Source organism: Branchiostoma floridae, chromosome 9 (genome assembly GCF_000003815.2).
Source record: "Branchiostoma floridae strain S238N-H82 chromosome 9, Bfl_VNyyK, whole genome shotgun sequence".
Classification (NCBI taxonomy): Eukaryota; Metazoa; Chordata; class Leptocardii; order Amphioxiformes; family Branchiostomatidae; genus Branchiostoma; species Branchiostoma floridae.
This window is the reverse complement of record NC_049987.1, coordinates 21,746,632-21,760,830: the sequence shown is the minus strand read 5'-3', so window position 1 is coordinate 21,760,830 and position 14,199 is coordinate 21,746,632. Positions and strand designations below refer to the sequence as shown.

Sequence of the window (14,199 nt, the reverse complement as noted above, 5' to 3'; positions counted from 1 at the left end):
ATTCCCTGGCAGTTTAATGACTAATTTGCCAGTCTAAGGCTTGACCTCACATTACATCTGTGAGCAATGTTAACCATCTTGGTCATTTTTGTTGTGCATTTGGACAACAAAACGTTTCTACAACTTCAGAAGGACTGCACGGGTATTAAATCCATCAGTACATCCATGAGTTGAGACTAAGTTTCTCCATGTTCTGAGACTAAGTTTTCTCCATGTTCTGAGACTAAGTTTTCTCCATGTTCTGAGACTAAGTTTTCTCCATGTTCTGAGACTAAGTTTTCTCCATGTTCTGAGACTAAGTTTTCTCCATGTTCTGAGACTAAGTTTTCTCCATGTTCTGAGACTAAGTTTTCTCCATGTTCTGAGACTAAGTTTTCTCCATGTTCTGAGACTAAGTTTTCTCCATGTTCTGAGACTAAGTTTTCTCCATGTTCTGAGACTAAGTTTTCTCCATGTTCTGAGACTAAGTTTCTCCATGTTCTGAGACTAAGTTTTCTCCATGTACTGAGACTAAGTTTTCTCCATGTTCTGAGACTAAGTTTTCTCCATGTTCTGAGACTAAGTTTTCTCCATGTTCTGAGACTAAGTTTTCTCCATGTTCTGAGACTAAGTTTTCTCCATGTTCTGAGACTAAGTTTTCTCCATGTTCTGAAACTACTAGTAAGTTTTCTCCATGTTCTGAGACTACTAGTAAGTTTTCTCCATGTTCTGAGACTACTAGTAAGTTTTCTCCATGTTCTGAGACTAAGTTTTCTCCATGTTCTGAGACTAAGTTTTCTCCATGTTCTGAGTCTAAGTTTTCTCCATGTTCTGAGACTAAGTTTTCTCCATGTTCTGAGACTAAGTTTTCTCCATGTTCTGAGACTAAGTTTTCTCCATGTTCTGAGACTAAGTTTACTCCATGTCAGATCGCCAGTGTGACGGTTCAGGCGGTGTTGGTCTCGTACCGCTGTTCTACACGGAGAGGAGATTCCGACAGTCTCACCAGGTGTGCTGATCCGGCTGGTCTTCTCACGCACTATTCACCTGAAACAGGAGACTCATTTTTAGTCTGGTTCTCCATCTAGTACGAGGTGGATAATGACCTGAAACAGGGGACTCAGTTTTAGTCTGGATCTCTAGTATGAGGTGTACATGTATAAGGACCTGAAACAGGGAACTCAGTTTTAGTCTGGGTCTCCATCTAGTATGCGGTGGATAAGGGCCTGAAACAGGGGATTCAGTTTTAGTCTGGATCTCTAGTATGAGGTGGATAAGGGCCTGAAACAGGGGACTCAGTTTTAGTCTGGATCTCTAGTATGAGGTGGATAAGGACCTGAAACATGGGACTCACTTTTAGTCTGGGTCTCTTTCTAGTATGTGGTGGATAAGGGCCTAAAACAGGGGACTCATTTTAGTCTGCGTTTTCACGGTTAGGTCACGACGTGCATTATTTTGCTGGGTCTCGAGATTATTTTTAACTCCGAGTTTGAAAAAAAAAATTCAGGGACCCAGCCTTGCCCCCAAAATAGCCCGGGAACCGTAGGGCGTCCCACGGGGCCACGTAGGGGCCATGCCAGAAAATAGCCTGTAAACTACCCGTGAACGCCCACCCCCCCTTTTCAAAATATAACCTGCAGGATATCTGTCTAGTATGTGCCAGGTACGGAAAATCCATCATTACTTCTAGAATGTCACCAGCACGTGCACGGTTGATTCTAGCTTGGCCAACCTGTGATTGTATATACAATATGATGTTAATATATAGACATACAGCCTCACGTTAACATCCAAAATGACGTGTTGTATTCGTCATTTCTGATGGTGACGTAAAGCAGGCGTCCCCGTATATGAGGGAACTTCGTGCATTAGCCTCAAGTGCTAAACCTCCGCACGTAAAGAAACCAATTGCAAGTTCTTATCAGGAAGAGTAGAGGTAACCTGGTGTGCTTGTCTAGATATGCAACCCGAAGCGAAGCCGCATTGCCCTACTATCAAATGACAAAAAAACGCTTCGTCCTCAGTCTGAGGTTAGGCAGACTGAAGAAAAGAAAGAAAGAAAGACAGAAAGAAAGAAAGACAGAAAGAAAGAAAGAAAGAAAGCGGAAAGAAAGAAGAATGAAAGAAAGAAAGAAAGAAAGAAAGAAAGGAGATAACGCTGGTTAACCTTAATCAGTGGGGTAACCTATGTCCGTTTTCTAAAGGGTACTTAGGGACATCAAGTCGACGGTTGGCGATTTTAAATTGCAATATTTTCGAAATACTGCAGTGCAGTTTGATAGTATCCTGTTTTTAACGCAACGGATAAAGGTTACACCCGCATAAAGGCTAACTAGGTTTACTGGCGATAGTGCCCCTTACAGATGAGGGGGGTCCCTTCCGTATCTGTGTCTGCATGGATCCATACGCCATCAAAACACGACATGTCGTGGTCGCCGATGTTCAGTCCTTCCTCATCTAGGCATTCGAAGAAGCACATGTCTCCGGTGATGTAGGGTGCTTCGCAGCTTGGTCCCATCATGGCGACCCCCGGGTTCACAATTGGCTCCGGGCAATCCGCTGGGGGAGAAGAATGTATTATAATTGTGTATCACACGCTTAGGGTGACGCTAGTTCACCTTTATCCGAGGATTAGCCTATATCCGTTGTTACTTAGGGATGTCATGTTGACGGACGGTGGTTTTAAACTGCAATATATCGAATATATTGCAGTTTGATATAAAAACGGATATAGGATACCCCGCGGATAAAGGTGAACTAGCGTTACATAGATTAAGCAATGGTTGGAGTAAGATCTGGGACCGGGATCCAGCAGCTCTTAGAAAGTAAGTCTGATCTAAAGATGATATGCTTATGCTGGCGAGAGCCAATACGACAAATATGTATGTCAGTTTATATATCTAACATCCAGCTGCTGTTGTACTCCAGAGCTAGCCTGGGTGTCAGCCTAGTTAGTGTACCGGGCTTCCTACACGAGCGAGTATGGGAGGCCCGGTAGTTAAATAGGCTGCCACCCAGCCTGCACCATAGCATTTTTACGTTACTGAAAATAAGTTTATATGGATCAAGTTAGGGTTTGCGAAATGCAGATCTACATGGGCACAAAAGAAGTGGGATGTACCCTTGAAGTCATATCCAAGCAGAGTTAAGGCTAGTTTTACGTGTGTTTTTGTGGTGTTTTGCTCTTTTTTCAGTTCATTTCGTCACATGAACTGCCGGAGAAGAGCTAAAAACACGACCCACTAAAATGTTGTATAAAAACGTCACAAAACACACACGTAAAACACGTGGCGCCGTGTAACGCATCGGTCATATTTCCAAATCGGGGCGCGGTCGGGATCTTTTAAGAAGCGAAAAATTAAAATGTATACCTATAGATATACAGAAATCATGCCGATGAATCTTATTTTGACATTTTGTGTATTTTAATGTCTTTTATGTCATTCTTTTCGCCCCCGAAAGCTGCCAGGGTTGAAAATGTGACCGTAAGCCTAAACTGGGTGTCTACCCTTCATCAACGTTGGTAGTAATAATAAAGCAAGGGTTTTTTTTTAAATAGCATCTTTATCCAGGCCCTGCATCTACTTAAAAGCATCCTCCTACGCAGGGACATCTAACAGCCAAAGTGCTTGTCTGGATGTACCCTGCTCTTTCAACCGTCACCCTTAGTTCCTGTGGAATACATTAATACTAATAAGCAGGGCGGTCAGGAACTAAGGGTCACGGTTGAAAGAGCAGGTTGGCGTCGGGCGTGGCGTAACTGGTAGAGCGTTCGGCTCGGAACCAAGAGGTTCTGAGTTCGATCCCCGCCGTGCCCCGCCCCGACGTTGTGCCCTTGCGAAAGGCACTTTACACGACCTTCTTCACTTTACTCAGGTGTAAAAATGGGTACCTTCTGTCTGTACCTTGTATGTGGCAATGTTAATATAAGTTACTAAAACTTGAGTGCAGTGCCACATTGTCCTCGTCTGTCCAAAAGCAAAATAGAAAAAAAAGCAGGGCACATCCAGACAGGCAGTTTGGCTGTTAGATGTCCCTGCGTAGGATGATGGCATTGATGCTTGAAAGTTACAGTTGCATGACATGAAGGGCCCGTGCCAGTTCCCGTCCAAACACGTGGCCGTGGAGGAGGAGTTGGTCCCCTCGAACAAGTGGAACCCCGGCGTGATGCATGAGTAGACGCAGACCTCCTGCTGGTCGTAGGGGGGCTCGCAGTTGAACCTGACGGTGTTGTTCATGAAAGGCGGATCGTCGCAGGCTGGAAATTCAGCATGTCATTCAGGTTAGGACAACCATCACATCTATACATTATCTAGACATTTTGAACTACAATGTAGTTAGAATGCAATTTCCAACACAAAAATTGGACTCACCCAAATTTTCGACTGAACAGCAACAGTCTTTGTCAAGGAATGAACAATCGCAGACATCAAAATAACGGAATAGCCGCAGGGGGATAATACTTTGGCCACATTTGCACTAGCCTGGTATCTAACTGTATTATAGCTCCCGAGTCTATTTTGTCCTCTTTAGCCCGCAAATATCATATGGAGAGGACAGAAGAGACTAGGGAGCTATAATACGGTTGGATTCCAGGCTATATTTGCACCAGAACCCATAGGGGTGTACCCCGGCTTGGCCCCGAAGCCACAAATTTGTCCCAGTGGACTGACGGATACCGTAGGGGAACCTCTCGGTGTGTAACAGTGGGGTTCAAGCGCTGCCAAACTGACCAGGCCAATAGCTCTGAGCTCCGAGGTCCATTGTGACCAGTGTGTGTGGATGTTGTTCAGCACTAAGGACAGGGATGTCTGCCTACCTGTGTTGAGGAAGGGGTGTTCAGCACCAGGGACAGGAATGTTTCCCATGTGTGTGTGTGTGTGTGTGTGTGTGTGTGTGCGTGTGTGTGTGTGTGTGTGTGTGTGTACGTGTATGTGTTTATGTGTGTGTGTGCGTGTTTTTTTTGGGGGGGGGGGGCATAAATAACATACCACATGATGTATTACCGGATTGCTTTGAGAACCATGTGATACGAAATACATATATGTACTGCATACACGCAATGAAACTACGTCGGTACAAGAAAGGAGCTGCCAAATAAAATAATACAATACAATACAAGAATCGATAATACAGCATAGAGAGGCTACACGAAAACTACACACAACGCTATAAAAACTTCGTCCGTTCGACCTTAAGTACGTTCACATTTTGCAGATCGATATGGCCTATAATCCCTGCCGCTGCCGTTGTGGGGCCGCCCTGTGGCCCCCTATGCTTGTGTGTAGACAACCGCCGGTGTGTAGTTTAGATGTCAGATTGACTATAACTATACACAGCCAATAACATTAACCACACAATAAAACTCCGTCTATTCGACCTCACGGTCACACCTGTACAGATCGATACGCCGACTATCACCTATGCCCCAGTCGCCCCGTGCTTGTGTGTAGACTGCGCCGGTGTGTAGTCTACATGTTTGATTGACAGCTGACAAACAGCTTTGCGTCTGATATCCGTAACGATAGAAATCAATGTCTAGCTGATATGGCGATAAAAGTAAATGACGACCGGTGCGAATACGCGTGCCGACCCCGAAAAGAACAAGAAATAGACAACCTCCAAGATGAGGTGCTTTCTTCTTTTTTTGCACCATTACAAATCTCAGCCCATATTTGATCGGGTAAAGAAGGGAGACTTTGATGACATTCTTCGCTTCATGGAATTCACTACTGTGTCATCAAATCTAGCATCGACCTCTACATTAGATAGCTTGAAACTTTCTTTATATGTGTTTAATGGCCTATGTCAGAGAAGCAGTACAACGTTGCGCCCGAGTAATGCTTATAATGAAAAATACAATTTGTATCAAGAAACGTGAAAAAAATGGTGCTCATGACTAGCCTGTTTTTACACAATCTCTCACTGGCTGGGGTTATGATGGTGGCAACTGTAAGGCCGGCCGCTAGGAGCGCGATTTAGTCAGGCTATGCTCAAGACTAATCATTATATTTTTGTCATGTTTTACGTGTTTTTTTTCTCTCTTCTATATGGCACTTTTCGTTCCCACATACTGCCCGGCTTAGGTCCCATTTCTGAAACGGGCCCGGGATGCTTGCGGAAGCGAAAAATTGTGCTTATCAAGGAATATAAAGAATCTATGGTTCTGACTAATTTTTTTTTTACGTTCTGTGTGTTTTATTGCTTTTCTTATCGTATTTTACGGGTCCGAAAGCTACCCGGCCGGGCCCCTGGTTGGGAATTGGGACCCAGGCCTAACAGACAACCAGGTGCGGCTGTATCGTCGGCATGTCCCGAGCCTACCCGGACCTGCGGCCGCCATGTCAACATTGGCGCGCAAGCCAACTCCTGGTCGGAACGTGCCGGCCCTTCTCCTGTGAATCATACCGTCTGATATCCTGTGTGGTTAGTTTGTGATGTCATGTAGTCGAAAGGATGATGAAATCAAAGAAAGGGTCCATGGGTTGCAGTAGTTCAGTCAAGAGTACAGTTGATAATGGTATTATTCTTACATGTTCGAACTGTCCGTTCCTAAACCGGTACGGACTGGCTCCTAACCGGTTCGGACTGGCTCCTAACCGGTTCGGACTGGCTCCTAACCGGTTCGGACTGGTTCCTTAAACCGGTACGGACTGGTTCCTAACCGGTTCGGACTGGTTCCTTAAACCGGAACGGACTGGTTCCTAACCGGTACGGACTGGTTCCGAACGGTCCATTTTTTTAAAGAGGAGGTACAGGAGAAACGTGCGTATACATTCAAATCCGTATGAAGTCCGTATTAAATTCATAGCCTCTACCAGCTTCTATCCAATGGCTACTGGAGATTGGAGAAAGATAGACACATAACAATGATAACATGCCAAATCAGAAGGGTTAGCTGGCCGAGGATCATGGTTGGCGACCAGCTGGCATGTCCCTGTCTACATTTGTCCAATTCCTAATATTTTTCCAGTGACTTGTAGAATCTAGTAGAGGCTACGACTTTCATACGGACATCACACGGACTTGAATGCGTATATATTCAAGCCCGTATACGTATGAGGTCCGTATGGCTCCATAGCCTGGGTACCATCCGGGTAGTATATGGTCGCTCCTAATGATTCCTATGTTAGCTTATGCTACCCACCAGAGAAGCGACTATGATCGACTATATGTAGTGTATAATAAATGTCAGAGCTGGAAGCGACTGTGTATAATAATCAAACGCCGGAGTGAACTACTTTCCGAATGGTACCCAGGCTACAAGCTCCATAGGTCGCTAGGAAATAGCAGAAATTGGAGAAATATAATAATTTATAGTTTTTTTGTGTATCCTGCATGTTCCGGTGGTACTTACTTGGTGCGTGCATACAGATGAATGGTAGTTCGGACCTGGGTAGAAACAACAAAAGTTAGAAAGAAAATACTGATGTCTCTATTCTTCAAACGACTGATTTAGGCCATGCTGATTTGATTATGTAGATGACATCCTCTAATCACTCAATAGATGATGCGAGTTTGCAAAAAAAAAAAAGATTGGACCGAAAATTAAGTTGCCTCCATTCATTATTTGATATGAAATGTAAGTTGTCAGGAAGGATGACCAAATGGCTGAGCGCGAAGAACATGGTATAGTCTACGATGAATTCTTTTTTTATCACATCTTCTACTTTGACATTAGTATCCGCTTTATGATATTCTTTTTTTTTTTACAATTTCTGGCATAGATTTGTTCATTTTGCGCCTCCTCTGTACGATTCACAGTATGGTCGCAAATTTGTTTTCTTAAAGCGGACGAAAATTGATGCGCACTCGGATGTCATCCATATAATCAGGTCATTGTGGCCTAATCAAAGCAGTTGAGTTAAGCTACAGGTGACATAATTATATAATGTACTTTCTCCAGGCAGAGGTTTGGCTCTGGCCGTTTTTTTTTACGTGCTTTAGGCGTTTTTACCGGACAGTCTATTTTGTACTGTTTCCCTATGTCTTCCAGCCAACATAAAGAAAACAGTACAAAGCGCCTAAAACACGTTAAAAAAAAACAGTCGGAGCCGAACTTCTGCTTGGAGAGTGACGCATATGCGGAATTGACCGTCAGACGTCACGTCGCCACGCTTGTGATTGACATCAGCGTAAACAGATACATGTAAACATCGTCTGTTTGTGGTGACATCAGCGTAAACAGATAAACATTGTCTGTTTGTGGTAACAACCGGTCTATTGTAACAACCACATCACCACGGAGAGAGTTCGGCTGATGAAATGTGTGGAGAAGGACGAATAAAGACTGATCTGCTTCGAACGACAACCTCGACGGTGAATAAGCCTCAAAGCTTTACGGCTATGGGAATGTTCGCTAAAGTCTCCATGCTTGTCAAATCGTTAATGTTATTCATGATTATAACATCACAAAACCCACACATAATAGAAAAGGTGGGAATCTTAAAATTTCGTCTTCTATTGTCTGCGAAAAAGTTAGCTTTTTACTACTTTTAGACTAGAGTAGACACTTGTGATATTGTTTTACACAATTTGAATCTCTCATGTTACCTGCAAATAGCCCACGGGAAAGAATTTGCAATAAACTTTATCATTATCATGTATTTACAACTGATGTAATATCTTTCTGTGCACAGACTTTAAAGTTGGCTGGTCTTTTCAAAGTTACAGCGTCGTAACAAATTTTAAGTGACGAGTTTGTGCGACATCTTAGTTCACATTTCGTAGAACTCTATGCCAACGGACCGGACTATATCACCAGTGTGGACGGAACATAGAGATATAGAATTTATATGATCATGTCCATTAGATGTAACAGTTCGATATCACAAAAGCAACAACAACATGTCACTCAACTCTATTGGTTGTCCTGTGCCGCAGTCTGTCTCTGTATCTGCACTGATCCACGCCCTAAGGGAGGAACCAAGGGTGGTATGTTTTTATTACCTCAGTGCAAAATGGACGTATTGTTTTGGCACGTGTCTGTCTGCGTGTCTCTCTCTCTAAATATATAATTATATATTTCTCCTTCTCTTTCTGCTTCTCTGTATGTGTCTTCTGTGTGTGTCCGTGTGTCTTTCTCCCTCTCTCTTCCCCTCCCCCTCTCTACGTGTGTCTGTGTCTGTGTATGTGTATGTACGAGGGGTGATCAATAAGTTTTCGGCCTCACCAAGAAATAACAAGCACAACTCAGATTTTCAGGCACAACTTCATAGTATGAAGTCTTTTATCAATATCCTCCAAATTTCAAATCATTGGAGTCATTACTTCAGTTCCAGGCATCCGTTTTTCCTAAATTAGAAGGTAAGTGGGGAGAAAAAGAAGAGTGAAGTTGTGCCTGAAAATCTGAGTTATGCTTGTTATTTCTTGCCGAGGCCGAGAACTTATTGATCACCCCTCGTATCTCTCCCTCTCCCTTGCTCTCCAGGTTTTTGTTCCTTTTCTACTCATAACATAGTTACGCATGTCATATCTGCTATTGTGTATGAAATTCTGCTGCGATCCATGTATGTATGTATGTACATGTATATATCTATGTACGTATGTGGTTTATAGCAGCATAACTCAAGAAGCTATGGATGGATCGTCATGAAACCTGGTGTGTAGTTAGGTTATGTCCTGTGTAAGAAATAAGTAGATTTTACGTAGCCGAGGGCTTTTCTTAATACGTCAGCAGAATTTCCGGTGTTTATATCTGTTGTTTCTAGTGTCAAGGTGGTCCATGTCATATATACAAATTAAAAAAAAAATTTAAGCTAGGGTTTTGTTTGGAAATTGTTTGAAGCTAAAAAAAAAACATGGTTCTGTTACTTTTCATCATTAATCTTACACACACAACCGGCTAATTACACGTCAGCAAAGTTGATACAAAACTGGCACTTGATTGATCATATCCTGTTTAACTGTTAATATCTTGTGTCTGTAACGCTGTCAATAGGTGTCAGTTTCACGGACCCTGTGTGTGTGTGTGTTTGTGTGTATGTGTGTGTTTGTCTGTGCCTCTCTCTCTCTCTCTCTCTCTCTGTTTGTTTTGTGCCTCTGTGTGTGTGTGCGTTTCTGTGCTCTCTCTCTATCTCTATCTGTGTGTCTGTGTGTGTGTGTGTGCGCGCGCGCGTATGTGTGCGTGCCTATGACTATGTTTCTTGTAGTTACATTAACTCCAGTCACACAGTTCTGAAGAAGAACTCAAAACTTCACTCACACTGTTCTGTAGAACAAATAAACTCATACTGCTCTGTTGAGAAGAACTTAAAACTTAAAAAAACACTGTTCTGTAGAAGAACTCAAAACTGCACTCAAAATGTTCTGTAGAAGAACTCAAAACTGCACTCAAAATGTTCTGTAGAAGAACTCAAAACTGCACTCAAAATGTTCTGTAAAAGAACTCAAGCTGTTGTTTAATGTCGTCCTGTAAGACCACGCAGTGGTGTAACGTTACAACTAGAGGGATGTGCATTAAATCACGAACGGTCAAACAAATAATCGAACATTGTTCTGTCTTGAACGAGCGTTGTCCGCTAGTAACCTTTCATTTATTTATATTTATAGTTGCTTGGCCGGACTTGAGTGACAAGATAGTAAACACAAAAGAGTTCATGTAAATAGTACAGTACTAATATTAGCATCTCCTCGATCTGTGAAAAAACTCAAAAGGTCACCCACACTGCTCTGTAGAACTAAAACCTCCATTCAAACTTCTGTAGAAGAACACAAAACTCCACTCACGCCGTTCTGTAAAAGAACTAAAAAATCCACTCACACTTCTATAGAAGAACTAAAATCACACACTTCTTCAGGAGAACTGAAAGCTCCACTCACACTGTTCTGTAGAAGAACTTAAAACTCCACTCAAACTGTTCTGTAAATAGAACCCAAAACTTCATTCACGTTGTTCTGTAAAAGAACTCAGAACTCCATTCACATTGTTCTGTAGAAGAACACAAAACTCCACTCACACTGTTCTGTAGAGGAACTCAAAACGCCACTCACACTGTTCTGTAGAGGAACTCAAAACGCCACTCACACTGTTCTGTAGAAGAACACAAAACTCCACTCACACCGTTCTGTAAAAGAACAAAAAAATCCACTCACACTTCTGTAGAGGAACTAAAATCACACACTTCTTCAGAAGAACTGAAAGCTCCACTCACACTGTTCTGTAGAAGAACTTAAAACTCCACTCAAACTGTTCTGTAAATAGAACCCAAAACTCCATTCACGTTGTTCTGTAAAATAACTCAGAACTCCACTCACACTGTTCTGTAAAAGAACTAAAAATCACACCGTTCTGTATACAAAACTAAAACTCACACTGCTCTGTAGAAGAACTCGGCAGCGTGCTCGTCATGACAGTCGGGCGCGGCCAGGCGGCCGTCCATCGCCTCGCACTGAGCGGCGGCCTCGGAGAAAGTCGCCGTCGTGTCCGAGAAGTAGTAACAATACCCTTCGAACTCTTCGTAACCCTCCGGACATTCTTAAAAAAACAAAAAAGACGAAAACAAAAACAGCAAAGAGGGGTGAGAACAGATGTTAGGTAGTGTGGTCAAGCACGTCGTACTTTTCCTAACTTAATGGGTATTCTGAATTCTAAGAAAAGTGGACTTTGAATTTGTAGCAACTAAAAGCAAGTCTTAAAATGTTGGAAGTGTTTCTATTTTTGTATTTTTTTTTGCGTTGCGAGGACCTCCATAGGCGCAAAGTCCTGGCGCCGTGAAAATGCGTTTCTATCGTACTGTCACTGTACTACACAACCGCATACACATCCATTGCCCTCCTGCATACCTCTAAATGAATCATCCCGACAAAAATTGATTCACAGCATATTGTTTGTATGAACTGGATAAAGATCTGATCGTACTGCAAATGCTGCAATTTCTCGGAAACCTCTTTGTGGCGAACGTTTAAAAACATCTCAAACATGCTCGTTCTGTCTTCTGCCTGCCTTCCTGTCCCTTTCCTTCAACCGCGAACTCAAAACCAGCGCGAACGCTTCATTCTCTCCCCAACTTGACATTTCAAGTATGTACACAATTATCGAGAAGAGTGTAAGACGGCGCACTCTGCGTCTAGGAAGAAGTTCCCGAATTGGAAGCTATAGTCTACGTGGCACTCGTCATGACGTCATACAAATTGAGATTGTTCTAGCCAATGAGAAACCATACAAAAAGGCTGTTTTCTATGACTTTGGTTACTTTTCTGTGCTGTTTCTATCTCTTACGAGTTCTAATATGGCTAAGTTTGTTCCGTACATTACCCACATGTTTCCATAGAAAATAGCCCGTACCCCGAACGCCAGCGTAGAAGGCTACCTACATTTATTGATCTTTTACTCCCATCCAGCTGAAAATTATGCAGGATATACTGGAACTTTCCTGTCTTCAAAATTCTGGCAAACATATATAGTAGATTCAAGCCAAACTGTACTTGTAAGAGTAGCTTAAGCTGACCTACCAATGAAAGTCAGGGTGACTTACTTCGTTGTATGTAGACCGCACCGCGCCCGTCTTATCTTATCAGAAATTACTTTTTTTTTCACAGCAATTTTTTTTACACATGCTTTGTGCGATCGATGCACATCACTTTTGATGCCTTAGGCTATAGGATTTACGAGCAGACTGTAACAGAACCATGGCCAGCCACCGACAAGAATCTAAGACAGCCTTTTGTGCAGCAAGACAGGTGGGATCTTCCGTCTTCCACTGTCTCCGAAAAAGAAGTCGAGTCCAGATAACCCAGGGTCTAGAGTAATAGCTAAAAGTGGATCTGAATAAAGTCAAAGTCAAAGACTAGAGTAGACACTTTTTTTTACACTATTTGAATCTCTCATGTTACCTGCAATCAGTTCACGGCACGACTTTGCAATTAACTTATCTATCATACCCGCTAAAGTTACAGGGCACAAGCATAACTGCCAACCCCCCCCCCCCCCCCCCCCCAAGTTGCGCTATGCTAGCAATCGTCCGACAATCGCACGATGTACGGTGACCGCAACCTTACGAAGGGTCTGATTGCATCGCGAGATCCCAATAAATGAATAGATAAATCGAATGGTTTATTGGTAAAACAAGGGTCAAGCAACCAGAGGCTGAATTGCGTCTTGTTGTACATAAATCATAAATCGGCGTTAAAAACAACAACATTGTTTTGACATTCAGTCCGGATCATGTCAGCCAACCGGACCTCCCGCTAGCGACTCATCCCGCCTGTATATATCACTTTACAGTATTTGTTTATACTTGTACTAGGTGGACTCTAGATATTTCTGAGTCATCGACCAACGTTAGTGGCTCCTACCTGACACGTCCGACCGACTACAGATCTGTGCAGGTCAGGAGCCGTTATCTCATCATCTTATGATATATCCCTGGGTGTCTAACCTCCTTCGACGCGACGTGTTAGCTAGTGCACATCGGGCGTATAGGGCCACCATGATTTGCGACCCACCACGCTATATATAGCGCTAAATGAGGACCATCACGCTTATTTTCAACTGGCGTAGTGGCACTTTTGCTTGCCGTATTTACATGTGGAACAATGTCTGATTAAATATGAAAAATGTTGTTATGACCCTCCAAACTGACCAAAATATCCTTCAGACTACATGTGGTGTACAACAAATCAAGTCCACTCATTGGTGCCTTGAGAATGCCAACTTTTCACCGTGCATTTTCGAAATCTCCTCACCGTGGAAGGGCCAAGACCCCGGGCCCTTTCCACACCGTCCCCCGATTGGTCTCTCCGCCACCTCGCCATTACGCTAACATAAAATCCTGGCCAGGTCCCTGTATGATCAATCTACGGGAAACGCACCATAACTTATTTGGCCCTCACCGTGTATGTGCTGGTGTCCGTGCTCCTCTTCGTCGTGAGGAGCATCGCCTTCTTCGTGAGAATCGTCTGCGAGGACCGGGCGGTGGCTCAATAGCCCGGCGGCCGCTAGAACAAGAACACCGACCGCAAGACGGGACATCGCTGCTTTTACCGACTGTGTGAGCGCCTTTACACGACTTCTGTAGACACAGTAGACTTCTTTGGTACCGTCGTTGTCGGAGAAACACGCGGATGAAAGTTTCTGGAGTGGAAAACTTAAGATAATGGCTACAACCTCCTGTTCTGAAACTTTTCCCGGTGTTTTCTGGGCCTAGTCTCCAGAGGTTTGGGACCAGAGGTTTGGGACCTGGTTAAAACAAAGGCTGCCACGTAGCGAATCCTGTCTGG

The 14,199-nt window shown here is 43.4% G+C and overlaps 1 protein-coding gene across 1 annotated transcript; it reads right to left on the bottom strand.

The window, feature by feature from the left end:
* Positions 1-14,199, bottom strand: LOC118423572. Its single transcript, XM_035831777.1, has 7 exons — positions 13,813-14,199; positions 11,293-11,455; positions 8,839-8,892; positions 7,337-7,371; positions 4,052-4,237; positions 2,341-2,538; positions 1-1,026 (listed from the first exon to the last, which is right to left on the bottom strand). Exons 1-7 carry the CDS (start codon positions 13,949-13,951, stop codon positions 1,019-1,021), a joined length of 783 nt encoding a protein of 260 aa, XP_035687670.1. The 5' UTR covers positions 13,952-14,199; the 3' UTR covers positions 1-1,018.